This window comes from Saccostrea cucullata, unplaced genomic scaffold (assembly GCF_032062105.1).
Source record: "Saccostrea cucullata isolate Sc308-1 unplaced genomic scaffold, CSIRO_AGI_Scuc_v1 ctg422, whole genome shotgun sequence".
Lineage (NCBI taxonomy): Eukaryota > Metazoa > Mollusca > Bivalvia > Ostreida > Ostreidae > Saccostrea > Saccostrea cuccullata.
In genome coordinates, this window is record NW_026929454.1 from 190,344 (window position 1) to 209,080 (window position 18,737).

At 33.4% G+C, this 18,737-nt stretch overlaps 2 protein-coding genes across 2 annotated transcripts; one reads left to right on the forward strand and one right to left on the reverse strand.

The window, feature by feature from the left end:
* Positions 1-603: 603 nt before the first annotated feature.
* LOC134280893 (uncharacterized) lies at positions 604-2,019 on the reverse strand. Its single transcript, XM_062763343.1, has 2 exons — positions 1,963-2,019; positions 604-1,020 (listed from the first exon to the last, which is right to left on the reverse strand). The coding sequence occupies exons 1-2, from the start codon at positions 2,011-2,013 to the stop codon at positions 703-705; spliced, it is 369 nt and encodes a 122-aa protein (XP_062619327.1). The 5' UTR covers positions 2,014-2,019; the 3' UTR covers positions 604-702.
* Positions 2,020-10,361: 8,342 nt separating this feature from the next.
* On the forward strand, positions 10,362-17,180 carry LOC134280902 (uncharacterized). The gene is made up of 11 exons (XM_062763355.1): positions 10,362-10,616; positions 10,833-10,960; positions 11,414-11,551; positions 11,664-11,804; positions 12,077-12,174; positions 12,652-12,793; positions 13,625-13,689; positions 13,781-13,815; positions 14,070-14,114; positions 14,292-14,396; positions 14,739-17,180. The coding sequence occupies exons 2-11, from the start codon at positions 10,854-10,856 to the stop codon at positions 15,042-15,044; spliced, it is 1,182 nt and encodes a 393-aa protein (XP_062619339.1). The 5' UTR covers positions 10,362-10,616; positions 10,833-10,853; the 3' UTR covers positions 15,045-17,180.
* The last annotated feature ends 1,557 nt before the right edge of the window (positions 17,181-18,737 follow it).

Here is an 18,737-nt window from a genome sequence, read left to right on the forward strand (position 1 = left end):
TTCTCATTTTTATGCAAATTTGATTTAATTTTACGCATATTTTCTTCCGGAAAACATATAGCACAAGTTTGCGTATCTACCAAATTAATATTTTTATAAACTAGTATCAGATTTATTTTATGTATAAAAATCTCAGATATGCAAACTTGTGTTCTATGTCTGCCGATGAGAAAAGTATCTCAAATTTGACGAAATTCCACAAGAATTGAGGACATTCAGGAAATGTCAAACTTCTGCACCCTCGTGTGATCTATGTGTTAGTTTTGAATCAAAATTAGTGCAGGTTTTTAAAAAAAGACATCAATTTAAGTTCCTCAAGTATACTTTAACTACTCAAGTATAGTTTAACTCTATGCTTACAAAAAGCAAAGAGAGTATTCATTTATAGGCTGATGCCATTGATGTCCTTTATTAAAAATATGTTCCAGTATTCCAATAAAAAGCAGAAAAATATACATTAATGCAATACGTATTTTGACAGCCTAAATACCCATCATTTTTTTTTTACTTCTTTCCATAATCCTCTAACACTAAAACATCTTATCTTCCTCCTCCTTCAATGAATAAAAAGTCAATGAACAGTTTGTCGTGTGTTGCCACTTTGTGACGTTTAATAATTTGTTTGAAATACTCAGAATTATTATTAACAATGACATATAATCTTAGCAGACACAAAATATAAAGATGAGAAATAAACACATTTTATTTCTTTAGAACTATTTCAACGTCCTCGCTTTGCATATCATAAGTAGCAGTTATAGGCTGTCGAAATAAAATGTCTTTTTTCAATTTCTTGATAATTAGAAACACTATGACAGCCAATATGAATGAAATCGGCAGCCCTATCGCCAAGGCTATCCTTTCTGCTTGCCCAGTTTTGAAGTAATCGTCACCTATTTCTTCTCCCGTGTTATTTGTTGGGTTGCTTGTGGTGGTCAGTTGCTGTGTAGGGACTTCAGTTGGCACTACTGAAGTACTTTTTCCTATAAACACTAAACCAGAGTCCTTTGCATATCCTCTCTATAAGAGAAAAATAATTTAGCATATGAAGAAAAATATTATTTGATAAAAATAAAGGTGAGAAAATAAATAATTTTATGAAGCATTGTATTGCAGAAGTGAATCCATTTGATTTTCATTCAATTAATATAAAGATTCTGTACTCTTTTTATCAGATGGTCCAAAATTTTACATTCTTGAAAGTGGGCTAAGTGGTAATCGTAATAATTAAGAGTTTGTCTCCTTGTTATCAATGTTTGAATATTTTTCAATAAATAAAATGATGAACAAACTCCATCCTTGGGTTTGAATGTTGAACCGAAGGAAGATAAATTTTACAATATTCACAATAAACAAAAGCAGAGAATTTCAAACGGTGTCATGTACTTCAGCCGGACCCAGATGCAAAAAAAATTTTATATCTTGGTTAAGGGTTTTAAAGTATACAGTATAACTGTATAAATGCAAAAATTTTACCTGCTTGTTGTTTATAAGGTCAATAAGTAAAGATACAAACCTTACCTACCAACATTTAGTAACCTTAACCCTGAACACTTGGGCCATGAATTTCATAGCTTGTTTAAGTTTTTGTTAGGGCTCATAGCTTATTATTATCATACCAACAATTTGCACGTTAGATGTTCAGGAGCAAAGAACACGTAGACTCGTATATTCAGAGGGAGGGAATAGGGAGGCTTGTCCCTTACTTTTCCAAAACATGATCTTTTACTGTTGACAATTTCCTTTAAACTTTATTTGTTACAGCAAAGTCAAATCGAGGTTTGGTTGGATCAAACCCCGATCCCTGGCTCCAAATAGTATTTTTTTTATTTTTTTGTTTTTTATGTTAGTTACATGATTTTTTTTTTCCTGCCCCACCCCTTTCAAAAACGATATTACGTGCATAAACAAATTCGTAAAAATTGCAATATTTACACTGATTGGATGAGACACTATACGTACCCTTGTCTGTAAATGTACCCCAACAAAGATTAGGAAAATTTTCAAGTACATGTACTTCATCCTGCAAACAGAAAGGAAACTTGATGAGGAAAATGCAATTTTTCTTCAAAACACAGATCGCTTAAATATAATTGAGTTAATGCCAAATAGGCCTTAAGCAATAATCGAACAATCAAAACAAAGATTTGGTTTGAAAATCTCTTCAAACCTACTTTATATATTAGTACACGTGCTTCCTTGAATATTATGCAGGAAAATGTACATAGAATCAATACCATTTCCGTATCCTCTGCGCTTGCGTGGAATTGGTCTTATAAATAAAGGAATCCGCCATTATTCACATACTTAAAAAAAATTGAATTTATTTCTTTACGTCCAAGTCATGGTAATATTTGCAACAAATATCCTCAACATTTCATTTTTTTTTACATTTCAGATAAGTTATGAAACTTTACACAGCCCACAAGAACTCAAACCAACCTTCAAGTCTCTTTTTATCATATCCATGGCAAAGAAAAGCGTTTTCAACACGCTGTTCATTAGATGACGTACGTTTCGTTTATTGGAACAAGGAGGAATCCTTAAAAGTCCTGGTTAAGTTAATAGGAACTTTATGTAGAAAATTAAGACAGATCTTCCTTATCCCAGTTGAATCTGGAGACATCCCATTTTGTTGGACATAGAAATCCAGATTTCTGATCATAAAGTCTTTTTTTTCCAACATTGTGAACAGTTCCTGGCTAGGGCGGAACTCTTGAAAATAATTTGTACAGCTTTCTTATGACGAGTTTCGACCTGAACACATCCGGGAATTCCAAATTTTATTCGATCAGTTGAAACAGATATATACAGGTGTAGGTATATTTAAACTTTGGACAAGTTGAGTAGACATATATGTATTTTCTTCTTAAATCGTAAACGAGTGTTCCGAATACTTTAAAGTTCTTTGATAAGATTACTTTAAATGATTTGTATGTTAAATAGCTTCTCTTTATTATACCCACCGCTTGAAAAGTGGGAGGATATATAGTAATCGGTATGTCCTTCCGTCCGTCTATTACGCTTTGGGGTATCCATCTCTTATCTGCAACTCCTCTCAAACCACCGAGGGAAATTTAATGAAACTTTCACAGAATCTTTATTACATATTGCCATTGTGCACCTCTTATTTTACTTCTTGATCTGACATATATTTTGGATTTTCCAGAGCAAAACATGGATACTGCCATTGTATTCATATGGGAGACGGGGGTATTATTTAGTGAGCTCATTGCTCACAGTGCCTCTAGTTTCTATCTCATTTCAGTCGAAGGGGACAAAATTTATTGAAAGTTGTCTAGTATATCTGTGATAATAAGTAGATTAAAAAAATGAAAAATTGCAAAACTTATGATGACTCACTCATCACATCCTAGAATAAAGAACGAATGAATAAAAAAAACGGTTGTATTGATATTATGCGGTAATGAAAATAAAGTACTCAACTAACACCTTATATTTTATTACGACATTAGGCATATCATCCCACTTCGTAGTGACTGTCACCTAGACTGAAGTTTTCGAACTTCGACAAAAGAATGAGCGAATTATAATATTAAATTACCAGTTTTAAGAAGGTGTAATGTTATAAACTGTTGTTTACAAAGTGTATACTACAGGTATATTTATTGAATTGTAAACAATAGTGTTCACCGATAAATCTATATTAATTTTTATCAACTGAAAACAATGTAATGAATAACTCATATTCGTGAAATTTGAGTGCAATACATTCTATGATATTGACAATATCATGAAAAATTGAGATTTTAAAGATATTGTGGTTCTTTGTTTACAAACAAAATTGTAATTTAATCTCGACTTATGGGACATTCCCTCGCAAAAGAGCATATATAAATCAAGGCACCATTTGACATCGATCCAGATTCAAATTAGAGGTACTGTGAGCAATGAGCTCACTAAATGATATCCCCCCCCCCTTCCCGCCTCCCATATGGTTATAATGGCAAAGTCCATGTTTTGCTGTGGCCGGGAAACCCAAAATATGTGTCGGATCAAAAAGTAAAATAGGAGGTGCACAATGGCAATATGTAATAAAGATTCTATGAAAGTTGCATTAAATTTCACTCAGTGCTTTAAGAGGAGTTGCGGATAAGAGATGGCTACCCCAAAGCGTAACAGACAGACGGACGGACGGAATTAACGAATACTATATACCCTCCCTCTTTTCAAGCGGGGGGTATAATGAAGGTTTGACTTTTGTTAAGGAAATCAATCCATGCAAAATTGAATCCGTCCAACAGTGGTTGGCAGCCTTTCATATTTTCGTAAAGCATTTTTTGTGAAAAACATGTAAACGAGGTATCAAAATTAATGAAATATGCCAATATTGGCCAAATTAAAGCTGGCTGATCAGTCAACTCCTTCGGCAGCAATCAATTACGATAAGACTTTGCTTAGTGCACCCATTACTTTTCGAGAAAAATGCTTTGTCCACGATTTCACCGGACAACCCTCGTATATAGTAGTATATAATCTAATACATTTTGTTTTACCTAAAATCTCTTTATAAAGTAAAATAAATAAAAGATGAATGAATAAATGAATAAAAACTATTAAAAAGACATTCTAGTTTAAGTTCAAAGTAAAGACTGAAAATTAATGGAGATAATATATTAGCGCGTTTGTGTGTGTGAGGGTGTGTTAGTTCTTCTCGTGCGATACGAAAGTGACGTAATTATACCCCCGCTTGAAAAGTGGGGGTGGGTGGGTGGGGTATACTGTAATCGGTATGTCCGTCCGTCCGTCTGTTACGCTTTAGGGTACCTATCTCTTATCCGCAACTCCTCTTATACCTACTGAGTTAAATTTAATGAAACTTTCACAGAATCTTTATTACATATTGCCATTGTGCACCTCCTATTTTACTTTTTGATCTGACACATATTTTGGGTTTCCCGGCCATGGCAAATCATGGACTTTGTCATCAGTTATAACCATATGGGAGGCGGGGGGTATCATTTAGTAAGCTCATTGCTCATAGTACCTCTAGTTTTTTTCTTCTATAGAGAATTTACGTTTTTTAGTTGGCTTGAGTAACCACCCAAACTCTACAAATTCATTTGCGCAAATTTTTGCTTTTGTTTTTGCGTCAATCCCGAGTGATAAGGGTTTAGAAATACTGTCTGATGTATGTATTACCGAAAAACTGTTACCATCACCAGCCTGGGAAAGCGGCTCCGTGGCCGTGCTTGGTAATTCCTGAGAAACCTCTGGAGCTTGATCTGTGTGCTCCTCGCTCTTATTATTCATTGCCGAAAGGACTGCTTGAGTGATTTTTGGCAGGGCTAACTGAATGGCGTTGTTCACCTGCTTGGCAATGTCAACAGAGGCTGATGTTGTCTGCTTTCGACGTTTTGCTGGGCTTGTAGTCTCACAGGATGGCGTGTTCCCAGGTGTTGTGCTCTTTGGTCTTTTCTTTTTAGGTGGCATATTTGGGCCTACAAAATGAGACGCCTGTCTTCAGAATGAAGACACTCATAGTTCAAAACCTTATCTGCTTATATATACATTTTCAATCTAATTATAATTAGATGTTAGATCCACTCGCATAGTCGCTATACAGTGTAGTGAGTATGCGAGCGGATCTAACATCTAATTTTAATTAGATTGTCAGTGTAGTGAGTATGCGAGCGGATCTAACATCTAATTTTAATTAGATTGATACATTTTGAATCGACTTTGCATATTAACATGGAAAATTGCAAGTATAAAAAATGCCCTTTATCACCAAATTAAGCTTCTAATGGAAATAATTTTTCCCAGCCTTTTGGTTCCATAGCCAACCAAGGACACCCAAATACTTAAGTGTGCAAAAGTTTCTATGGCAGTTAATTCACAGTGGCCAAACATAGGCTATAATGACAGATCACAAGGAAAATAATCAAGAAATTGCCAAAGCACCATATCATTCACACTTGAGCATAATTCACAGGTGTAACATACATCAGCGTGTACCGACATTCACATTAAAAGTTGCTAGCCATAACATTAATAGCAACTGCTCAGCTGTACATATTACAAACATAAAGATGCCATGTGCATCAAAATGAACAGAAGCTGCTTCTACTGTGACATATCACAGTGCATCACTAAAACGATGCCATGTGCATCAAATAACTAGCAGCTATCGTAAAATGTTCTACACTCTATACACCATAATATTGTTTGGTAATACATCGATATTTAAAATTCAAGTACATGTATCTTGAATGCATGATTTAATACAAAAACTAAAAAATAAAATAAAACTTATCTCATAACATGAATATGGTGAAGGTAAACACGCCATCACTGTTGGATAGCCTTCAAGGAGTGCAATATTGCACCACGTAGATTCGTAAAGTATATCATCATCCCATGTTCTTTGTTAAAGTGAACACCATCACAAAATATCGGAAATTTAGAGTGTTTGTTATTTTTAAGTTTCCAATATTGGACACTCGTTTTCTGTACCAGCAGACATTTCAATCCTCTGTTGAATTTAATCACTAGTTCATTATACGATGTTATGTCTAAAAGTCGAGTTCTGAAACGAGGCATTAGCTGACAAATTTTCACATGTGCAATATTGTAGGGTGATGCGTAAGTTTCTGCCATGCATAAAAGGCGCAGGCTTAATTCCCTCACAAACGGTTCATCTGCTGTTACATTGTCAACAAGTTCAGAAAAGTGGATGGTTCTTAGAATTTTTTCTCAGAAGAACTGGAAAATGAAATAGATCTGAAAAATAATAGTAATATGTCAATAATAAAAGAAGTATAGACAAATCACAATCAGTAAAGGTTTACAGGTGAAAACAAATTTCAGAATATGTTATCTTGGCGCTAAAAGTGTAATATAAACTTTAGAAAAATATACCAAGCCAGGTGAATTTTAAGAGGAAGATCAAAATGACAAAAAATTAGCAATATCACAGAGGCTGATTTTTACCATTAAGCTTTTCCTAATAAAATTCACCTGGCTTGGTATATTTTTCTTAAGTTTATATTATGCTACGTTTACACTATGTTCCCGGCAGCCACGGCAATCACGTTTCAGGCCACCGTGGAAAAAACGGGACGGGCGTGAGAAAACTTGGGGCAACGGGATGGGCAAACGTAACTCATCGCGATTGCCGTGGATGCCGTGCCAGATTTTTAAACTGTCAAAAAATTTGCCACGGCGGCCACGTTGCAGATGTGAAACTTAGTAGGTCGTAGTAAAACGGAATAAACGCAACAAAACGCGACAGCACGTAATAGACCGTAACAAAACTTGGAGGCAGTCCGCAGTGGGACGGGAGAATGTATATTTCCATTCATCTCACGGTCAATTCACGTTTTGAGACGTTTTGCTGAGTTTAGTCCGCGTTCTGTCACGGCTAGTTCACGGTTGTTGTCCCTTTTATCACGTTCTGCCACGTTTCATAACGGTCCTCACGGCAAACTAGGGTGTACGGTAGCCGTTTCCTCGCGTTCAATCGCGGTTCGTCCCGGCATGTTACGGTTTATGGTCCCGGTGCGTTGCGTTCTACTACGGTCCGACACGGCGCACGCGGTCTGAGAGGAAGCATATAAAAGCCGGGCACTGCAGAGAAGTTTCATTATGGATCCATATGGATCTACGCCTTCTCATCCGTCTTATTCGTCTCATTCCTAGTTGCTGCACTCCTGCCTTCCCTCTCTGTAACTGCTGCTGGTTCTCTTCATTTTGACGAAGTGATTTTAGGTATGCACCCAGCAAACACGCGAAAATAAAATCTTCGTCTTGGGAATTCATGATGTTTTATCTTCGAAGGGTCATGATACAATGATTGTTTCTGGTTAGGAGACCTTCTCTGGTACAAACGTGATCCATAGTTTCCCGGCGTCCATGTTTCATACGTAGAAAGACTTGACAGAACGTGAGAAACGTATAAGAACTTCATAAGAACGCGAGAAACGAGAGGGGACCTATCAGAACGTAAGAGGCCTGGGGGGAACGTGCTGGCATACGTGGCAGAACCGTAGTGCGCCGTGGAGCCTCCGGCACTCCACGGCAACTTCTTCCTACGGCCCATCACGGATTCCGTAGAAGACCGTAGAAGACCGCAAAAGAACTTGTCAAGACTTAGATAAAATCTCACGGCGCACTACGTTTCGGGCAAACGGGGCTGCCGTGGCTGCCGGGAACATAGTGTAAACGTAGCATTACACTTCTATCACCATGTTAACAACAACGATTCTAAAAACAAATTCAAGTACGAAAAATGCAGTAAATAAATGTTTGTTTAACTCTCATTAAACGGTCAAAACTTTTTGTACCTTTACATGACTACTTTATTATACGTAAATAAAGAAATTTTAAAATATGCAGAGCATATTAAAATGACTGTTATCCCCTAAAGATTAAAAATTGAGGAAATTCGGGTTAAACAATGTCTATTTATCTAACATGTTTATCTCATCTATTTAAAAAGAAAAAGATTTCCAACCATATATGATTCGTTCAATTATTTTTATTAATTCTTCATGATAAGAAAAAGATGATGACCTTGACATGACCTTGACCTTTTAGTTAAACGGTCAAATATAATGTAATTTGAGTCATCACTTAATGGTATTGTCTTCCCCAATCTGTGAAATTTCCATTTATTTTTTTTAATATGATAAACACGAGAAGAATCCCGATAACTGGAATAGATATTACTGTATCACCCACTCAATTTGAATGGGTAATATTACCTTTTTCGTAAAGATGATATATCAGAATTTTATTTCGATACTTCAGTAGTTGTTGATTATCTTAATGATATCATCAGTTAGAGGGACCTATCTAAAATCAATACATGCATGTATTCCATCTGCAGTAAATCGGTTTTAATTATAATATTTTTGTAAGATCATGAATATTCATGTATAATTATATCAATTATATTCTAATATAAATATATGAACAAAATTTTTAATGAATATTAACAAACACTGTTATTAAAATGAATAAGTATAATAAAAACCTATAGGATACATGTAAAATAGCAACAACAACCCCCCCCCCCTTTTTTTTTCTTCAGAACAACAATTTGACAGGTCGACAGGCTGAAAAGTCGACAGGTAGACAGGTCAACATTTTAAATTAAGAACAACAATTTGACAGGTCGACAAGTCGACAGGTTGACAGGTAGACAGGTTATATCATAAGATACATTTACATTGATGCCTGAAAGTCTAAATATTATTCTCATTATATATGCTCAATGTCTGATATAACAGTTAGAAGTATATACATCTCCATTTGACACAGAAACCAAATAACCTCAACAATATGTATTATGCTGACTCATTTTACTATAAATGAACTGAATATATAAATTGTCAACACGTCTTATTGTCAACTCAAAATACATGTTCATATGAGTAATGTTGTCAACTTGTCAACCAGATATAAAAGCACACTTATTAACAAATTTACTTTCAAACTTCACAGTATTTTTTATGTCAACCTGTCTACCTGTCGACCTGTCTACATGTCTACCTGTCAACCTGTCTACCTGTCGACCTGTTAAATGAACAAATGATAATTTATGACTTCGAAATACATATTTACACTAATGACAACCTTAGTAGCATTTATAATAATGTCAACCCGTCTGCCTGTCGACCAGACACAGTAGCAAGTGCACATTAAATTCATTGATCAATACTTAAATAAAATCATATTATGTAAGATACATATCTCGTTTCGTATTTTATGATCCAACCAATTATTTATATAATAATTGGTTGACAATATAGAATGCAATTGGTTTATATAACTAATTTACCAATAATGGCCCCAAATATTCATTACAATTCACATTTGATTCATATGCAAAATATGCTAATTTATTTTATTTTGTACATTTATGAATATTAATGAATATGCAAAAATTATATATATACATGTATTCTTACGAGAAAAAAAAATTGGAACTATTTTCGTCTTATATTGTACTTGAGCCGAATGTTATATCGTTAAAAATTAAATGATAAATGTCCTACGGAATCGGTGGTAAGGTGCTACACGCGGGCTTGTCCCGAGACACAGATATTCTAACTAGTACCTGGCATTGTTGAAGCTTTATTTTTAAAATGGATAAATTGTTAGATATCCAATCATTGCAGTTTTCGATTTTCATCTGTCATTAGGTTGTATAAAACATTTCTTTGTAATTTAATTAATTTGTTTTAGCTTGTCAAATGGTACACTCCTTACTGTAATCTCTCTAATAGCAATTACATCCCTTCTCATTTCTCTAGTCTAGATCCGTTCCCAAAATTTTATAGCGCCACCTATTGTTGCGGTAAGGGGAGGGGCATAACTCTAGATCACTTCCGGAAAATAATGTATCGAGAATGACATTGAGTACAGCAACAGAATTTTGGTTTTGTTTCAGGGACCTTGTTTATCGTTAGATTTTACAAGTAGAGAAACGATACAGACGCATAAATCCCTTTTTATGACTATGTGCAGCAATATTTCAAATAAGCTTAAGACGTAATTTTTGAAATGGAATCTCTGTTTTTGACTCGCATGAGGAGTAAACAATATTGACCGGATGTTTACATAATTTTTTCAACTTTCATTTTATCCAGGTAATTTAAATTAATAAAATGTATCGTTAATAAATAATTCACATTGATATTTGCATCCATAGCTATATCGAGGGATTGTTTAAGGAAAAGCTATTTAACTCAACGGGTAATAAGTTATGATAGACAATGAAATGATAATTTTTTTTTTCAAATTGTTGCTGTACTTATCAAGAGCTTAAGCTGGTTTATTACTAGATCATATTTTATTCTGTACAGACAGTATTAAACACAACCATCATGTTGGGAATAGTAGGAAACACCTCCATGTCTAACAGTACAACCCCGAGTAAAGACTTCATAATGGCTGGCTGCTTGATTAATTTTAACACAGTGGCATGCATAAGGTGGGTATATTCATAAACTTTCAGAATAAATCTTGTATTATAGAATGTGTTTGCAGTTGCAAGTATTTTTTTCTATTAAGTTCATTGATGCAAACTAGAAATGTCTAGAATCTTTCATAAATCTCTGACTTTGCAGCGTTTTCCCTAGGAACCGGCTACCGGCCAAATTGACCACTTTAATTGACAAAAATGCTGCTTTGAAATAAAACTTTGTTGAAAGGTCCACAGAAATTTTGTTCATAAACCTCAGCCCTTAGCCTGTTACAACTGATCTCTGACCTTTTACATTGAAATAAAGGGAAAACACTGACTTTGGGATCCACACTTTTAAGATGTTGTCATAGGACAAGGACAAATTAAGAACAGATGTGCAGCACATATGCCATTTTTGCTTACTAGATTACTGCAAATAAAACTTTGCTTTAAACGTATTTAAATAATTCTTTTTTGTAGGAGCTCCATTTTGACTTTCCTAGCAGTTGTTACGGGGATAGTGTGTATATTTAAGGTGGTGCGACTCCACTTGATGCACCACCCAGCATGGCACCAGTATGTGATCTTCTACACCGCTTCACTGGAATGCACCATTGCGTAAGTCAATGATTGAAAACAATTGATAACTGCCTATATCATACTTAGAATAGCAGTTGATGAATTGAAAATCAGTTATGTTTTAAATTAAAATGTTTTTTATATAATTTAGTGGAGTACACTGGGTTTTGGTCCAGTATGCCCAGATGGACTTTGTCCTACAGTACCTGAAGTTGATCCAGTTCCTTGTCATGTGTCACTTTTACTGGACACTGGCCACTAGAGCTCTTAGGAGAGAAAGACTCACGAAATGGTAATGGCTACCTGTAATGTATTCATGTAAGGTTCATTAAGAAATGCAGTAGCTTACCACTGTATGTTTTTTAATATACACCTGATTTATTTCTTGCATAATTTTCAAATTTTAACATTATTAATATGCAATACAAAAAAATGGTCTAAACTGTTAATAAAATAGATTCAAAAACTTTTTATAAAACTGTTCCTTTATCATGTTTATAGTGTACATTCATGTAAAAATTTTTAACAAAATTGATGATGAGTGCTTTATTTTGCTGTCTATAGGTTTTTGATTCCGTTCCTGATTTTGGTGTGTGTTTACTTCACCGTCATAGCCACACTGGGAATAGTCAATGTAGAACCTGCCATCACAGAATGCTTACGTGAGTGTCAAAATGGACAATAAAAAAAGTTGTTGCAAGATGTTTAACAAAAGTTAAAATTGAAATTATCTTGATCATAACTTTTTTCTCTTGAGTCATAAACAGATTTTTTACGCAAATTTTGTTCAGTATATTCATTTACATGTTACACTAAAAAATTTATTATAAATTGTTTCTTATGACTTATTAACTGTAAAATCATATATTTTCGTGGGGTCGGAAGTTTTGAGGTTTGAGGAAAAATTATTGGATTGTAGGGATATGACTTCGTGGTTGGAAAATGTTTAGTAGTAATGCATGTAAAATTTTTCATTTCATAGTGGTCATGAATTCATGGTTCTTTCCATACAACTAAAACAACGAAAATTAAACCCCTACAAAAAATTTGTGATTTTACAGTTTATGATTTCTTTTTTTGACATTTACTGTAATTTTTTCTGTGGAAATTAATGGTAATGTGTCATGATAACCTTTCAGAGCCCTACTGGTTGGAGTTGTCAGGGGCAGAGTTTGCCACTGTCCAGTTATTTATGGTCGCTGGTTTTTACATCACTCGCCGCCTTAATGAGATAAGCACCCTCGATTCCGTCAGGTGGTCACAGAAGAGAGACCTCTGGTGGTAGGTTCAGGCATTACAGTGGGGCTTTATTACTTAGTTATCTATTAGGGATCACATTGTCTCAATCTGATTAAAATCAGATCCTTTGATCTGCTCACATAGATCGCTACACAAGGATCTGAAGAAACCCCATTCAGGGTCATCTCATGGTGACCTTTCAATTATCCAATTAAATGTTCACTTCCGAGAATTTAGAAGTATCTCGGAATTCAGTTACAAAAGTGAAACACTAATGGAAAGTCATGACCTAGTTTCTGTAGCCTGCCAAGAGAACGACCACAGTCTTTTCTGTACAGTAATATAATAAGTACTTGCTTTTGCCTTGTTTTTTAGCTTTTTGTTTTGTACATAAAGATAAGATCTTCTCCACGGCTACTTTCACTTCATTAGTAAGATCTCTCTGACTGGTCAAAATTTTAATGAATATTTTTATTAGAAAGGTCACCATGAGATGACCCTGAATGGGGTTTCTTCACATCCTTGTGTAGCGATCTATGTGAGTGGATCAAAGGATCTGATTTTAATCAGATTGCACATTGTCTCTTCATCATTACTCCTTTAGTGGGATGTATATTAACAAAATTAATGAAATACTTCTAATACAAACATATAAAAGGGAGAAAAATTGAGGACATCTTTTTTATTAGGTCTAGGAGGACATGTTAACCTCGACTTTGACATTCTCAGAGATCTCTCAGATATATTCAAGTGAAAAAAAAAATCAAAGCAATACAATGTATATAAATTAATATTGTCTACTTAGTCCTACATGTCATTCTGATGTTTATTTGAATATCCTGATTTTGCAGAATATTATACTCTTTTTTTCAGCATCATCATTGTTTTTGAAATTTCAGCCTTCATTGGATTCATGTATGATCTAACACTTCAGATAAGTAAGTATCTTAATAACATCATTTACTTTCAAATTAAGGATCATAAAGATTTTTTTTTTTCATTTATCAATAATGTTATTGTTCATTACAGTTGGAAATGAATCAAATGGATGTGGAAACATATTTGTAAGTATAAATTGTGATTGCATTTTACAAAAAGATCAAAATGAAAATATGGACCGGTAATGAGTTATTTAGATAGAGAGAGAATGCAGAAGAATAGTTTCTGAATAAATTGCAAAAGACTGTGAGCATGTCTGAAATGTCCAGAATTTTTATTTATAGTTGAAAATCTTTTGTGCACACGGTAGGGGAGTTTGTATGTCTTTATTAGCTTTGGTTGTGAAATTACTGTAATATTTTGACATCCTTTCTTTCAGGGTGGCAAAGAAGAGCTCTTTTCATCTGTTTTTCTGGTATTCATGGTAAGTCTGTAGAAAAACAACAAGGAAATATCTGTCAGTAGATAGATTGTAAATATCAGTTTAAAGTACATGCACTTGTATTGAGGCGTATTTAGTCCATTTTATTTGACAAGTATATTGTCTAAGATACAAATATGGTTGTTTTAGAAGTCATTTGTTTGTTCTGTTATGTTGTAGGTTCTCAAACTTTTGCTGCCTATCTGGGTTATGTTGTTTGTGTTTCAAGCCACCCCGGTTGTAAATGAACCTGATGATTTGGTACCAGCTCTCAGTGATGACGGGGTACATATATTATGACACTTAATACACATATAGCACATCAAAAGTATCTTTACTTGATCAGTTTTAAATTCCATGTTTAACTTGCAGGGTGATTTCACAAAGAAATCACAGCGTGTTTGGACATTAAGAGATACAGCCTTTCTGCAAATTCTGCTTCTCATTACAATTGAAACCAATAAAACATTTTAGAGTGTCAGATTGCTAACACCAAATTCTGTAGTTTCTGAATTGTTGACATTTTATTTGAATAGTTCCCATTATGTAAAATTTTATTTTATGCAAGATTATTCAGTGAGAGAGATGCTTTGTAAGACTTTAAAATATGTCTTCTTTCTTTTCCAGAATTCCTTGTTTGGGAGTATAGACGACCATCAGTATCGACAGCTGTACCACCCAACTGAGGATTATAACAGCTTCAGGGATAACTCCCCCTCCCCAAATCGCCCCTCTGTCAACATTACAAAGAGCAGCTCCTCCAATCTAGACCCGATCCGGGAGGAAGGGTCGTCTGGCTCGGACCAAAACAGGACAGCCACCAGAGGGCGGGGTCAGCCACAACGAGGCCCCGAGGCCATCGCTGCCACCCGTCCGCCCGCGGAGGATGAGAGAGAAACGCCTCCTAGTCAGAGAGGAAAGTTCTATATATAGGACAAGGTCTACATCATTGATACTGGCATATATTATCACGAACTGTTAATTTTGTTGAGATGTGAGAAGTCTTTAAAGCTATGTTGCAATATTGAACATTGTTCGGTTTTATATTTTACTTTATTTGTTGTGAGATAGACTAGGATGAAAGAATGATTGTCTTTAGTGAAAGGACATTTGAATTTTTAAGATCTGTAAATTTTGTACATGTCTATGAACTGGTTAAGAAATGTTTGATATAGTTAATGCTACACCTTTGGAAGAGTTAATTGTTGTGTAATTTTGCACTGTGTCATTAGATGTATATATATACATGTATTAAATCATATAAATGTACAGCTAAGTTCAAGTCAAGGCAGTTTATAATTATGCAGTAATTATGTATAATAATGTACTTTTTAATAGAATAATAAGGTTGTCTCTTGTGTGTGTTTGTATAATTCTTTTTTTTTTTTTTTTTTTTTTTTGGAATACTGGGCATAAGGAAGATAAATTAAAAAGAACTTGATGAGATCTTTTCGAAAATTGACATTATGAGGGATCTAGAAAAATTGCTGTTGAAGTTAAAATCTAAGATTACATTATACAATTTTAAGTTCCTTATTATTCTAGCTGTTTTCACAGCACACATTCAGGATTATATACATTGTATATTAATTTTTTGTTGAAGATTTAATGATATTTGTACTTTCTTCTAACGCTAGTCTCATTCTATAATGTTAGTAATTACTGTTCTGTTACACATATATAAATAACCCGCTTCCAATACATATCTGTTAATTACATAAGAAAGACAGAAATGGTTATTTTTAATCTTTCTTGTTTTTTTTTATTGTAATAGCATTCAGTGAATGTCATTTGTTCAATTTTGTAAAATGCTTTATACAGAAATAAATTTTGGAGGATAATACATTTTTTGGATATTCAAACATTTTTCCTTTGCCATTTATTTACACAGAAAATATACAATTTATTCAAGTGCTGCTTTCTTTGTGCTAAGCGGAATACATTTAAACTATTATATCAACTTTTTATAGATGTATTTCATTTGGATTCATTTTATTTTCTTGACCATTTTTCGTAGGAATTACAGTGTATGTGTATCTGTATATAATTATTGTTAAATGTGTTTATTGAACTGTATAATTTATGTTTGCTTGTGTTAAAAATTGATTTTATGAATGCATGTTTTTGAAATTGCTTCTCTCTCATTTTGGGAATGTTTAATATATATCAAAAGAAGTATTGTCCTGGTTGATTGTTTAAAATAAAAAAAAAATTAAAACTCTATGTTTGGGAAAAAGTAGAAGAATAGGCATAGGTTAACTTGAGATAGTGGTAAAGATAATGTATGTGACAGCAGAGAAGTGATTGTCTCCCTTTTTTAATATGTAGCCAGTCCCAAAACTTCTGTGTTGACTTCTGTATGTCATTATAAAACTCGTTTTAAGTATTCTGACTTTATATGTTTTTTTTTTCTTTCCTTTTTTTTTTAATGAAATTTTAAAAAATTAAAGTTTCTAAGATGTTAGAAGTGTTAGAATTTCTTGTTTCAGACATGTATACTTGAAAAGTACTTTTGCATTGTATTACCTGTTTTAGAAGATGTGCCTTTTTGTTTTTATTTTTATGTTATATTTTGTGAAATGGCTCTTTTTTTCAGGTGTCTGTTAAAAAAATTCCTATTTATTGTCTTCAAAAATGTGTCATTAACACATGTAGAATAAGCTTCAAAGTTCCAGGAATTAAATGTGAATTTGGGTTTATTTTCTCATCACTTTAGAAGGTTTTTTTGTGCAATTTAAGTAAATTTTACACAGTCACTACTGTATATTGATCTAATTTGTTTTTACATAAAATGAATTGCTTTAATGTTAATTTATTATTTTAGATTTCTTTTTAAATCATTGTTACAGTTTTGGTTACCTCAACAGCAAGTGAATATATTGTGTATGAAGTAATAAATTAAAATGATATACATGTTCTTATAGCAAAAGTATTTTGTTATGGATTTTAATTTTTTTTTTTTTTTTTTTTTGGTCTTTTTTGGTGAAAACAGAGATGCGAAGTAAAGATATGCTTTATATCTATGGAATTGAGCACAGTGTGTTAGTTAATAAAGAAATTTACACAAAATGGTATCTTTATCATTGAGAAGTGTGAGAAAGGAATTAATTTCTTTTCTTTTTTTTTTTGAAGATACAAATGAATAGGTTGTATTTGAAGAAAATAATGGATCTTTATGTGATATCCAGGACTAAAAATTTCAGTTACATGTATACATAAGAAAACAATCACTTTAATGAAATTCACTTACATATTTTTTTTTCGTTTTCATCTTGAGTGACCTACATGTATATGTCCCTTACATGAATTCTACATTCTTAATTCACAATTTAATCACTTAATACTAAATGATCGTCAATTCCCTTTACTTACCAGGTATATGTGCAAACAAAAATAGTAATATTAGCAATAAAGATCAATCTCATGAATTCTGTTGGGATCAGGTGCCTAAGAGGAGTGAGAATCCCTGTGGCCCCTGGAATAGATAGTTTTCAGTAGACCCAAATAAACAAGAGTTATTTCCTGTTGGCCGCCATTTTGGGGGTCAGCCTGGTAATTTTCCCTCTTTGTCCTACCAAATATAAGAGGGTATAGCAGAAATATTTTGCGGAAAATCTTTATGGAATAAAAATTATGAAATAAAGGAGGCTCTAACAAATGTATATTTTTAACAAAAACAATGCTTCCCACCCCATAATTTCCATTATAGAAAGCTACAGTTGGTTGAATATTGAAGGAATATGAGCATGTTGACCCACAATATGACGGCCAACGGGAAATAACTCTTGTTAACTTGGGTCTACTGAAAACTATCTATCTAAATATTAATGGAAAGACACATGTACATAGACCTTAGTAATGAATATCTCATAGGTATGTTTTGTGTTACATATGTTAATTTTAATTTTGCAAGTTTTGTTATAGCTATATATAAATTTTCTTTGTTACACATGCCTATGTGATACAAGTACTAATCCTTGCACAGCAGAATGACAAAGACACATTTTTTTTCTCATTTTATGGTCTAGATATTTACATTTCTTAAAGGAACATGGCCACAGTTTCGACTGATTTTTTTTAAAAACTTTAATGTTTACAATTCCTAACTAATAATCAATAAAAACTGAATATCATTTGCTGAATTATAAGGGAGATGCAGAACTTAAAATTCTTCATAATGTAAAGAAGGCTCATGCCTTGTTTTTGTTTATACATGTATATAGAAAAAAATATCATATTTATAGCAAAACGAGATTCAGCAAATCACTAGAAACTGTCTAATCGTATTTGGAATTAGTTTCTTTATTGAAAAAATCTGCCTTAAAGGAAAGTCATTGTATATTAGTATATTTAACGAATGTAAACAAAAACATGGCACGAGCCCTGTTAACATAACAAAGGTGGGGAGCTCTAAATCTGTCTTGTATCTCGACAATTCAAATTCAACTTTTTGATGATCATTAGAAATGCCTTAGTAAAGTAAACATAAAAAAATGAAATATAAATTTGAAAATTTTAAGCTGAAACTGTGTCCATGTTAATGGCTTTAAGACGTTATTCCAAAAAATAATAATTCCAAACGTCATGTCCAAATGTAAACTGAGTTGTCTCTCTTGTAACAGTTTA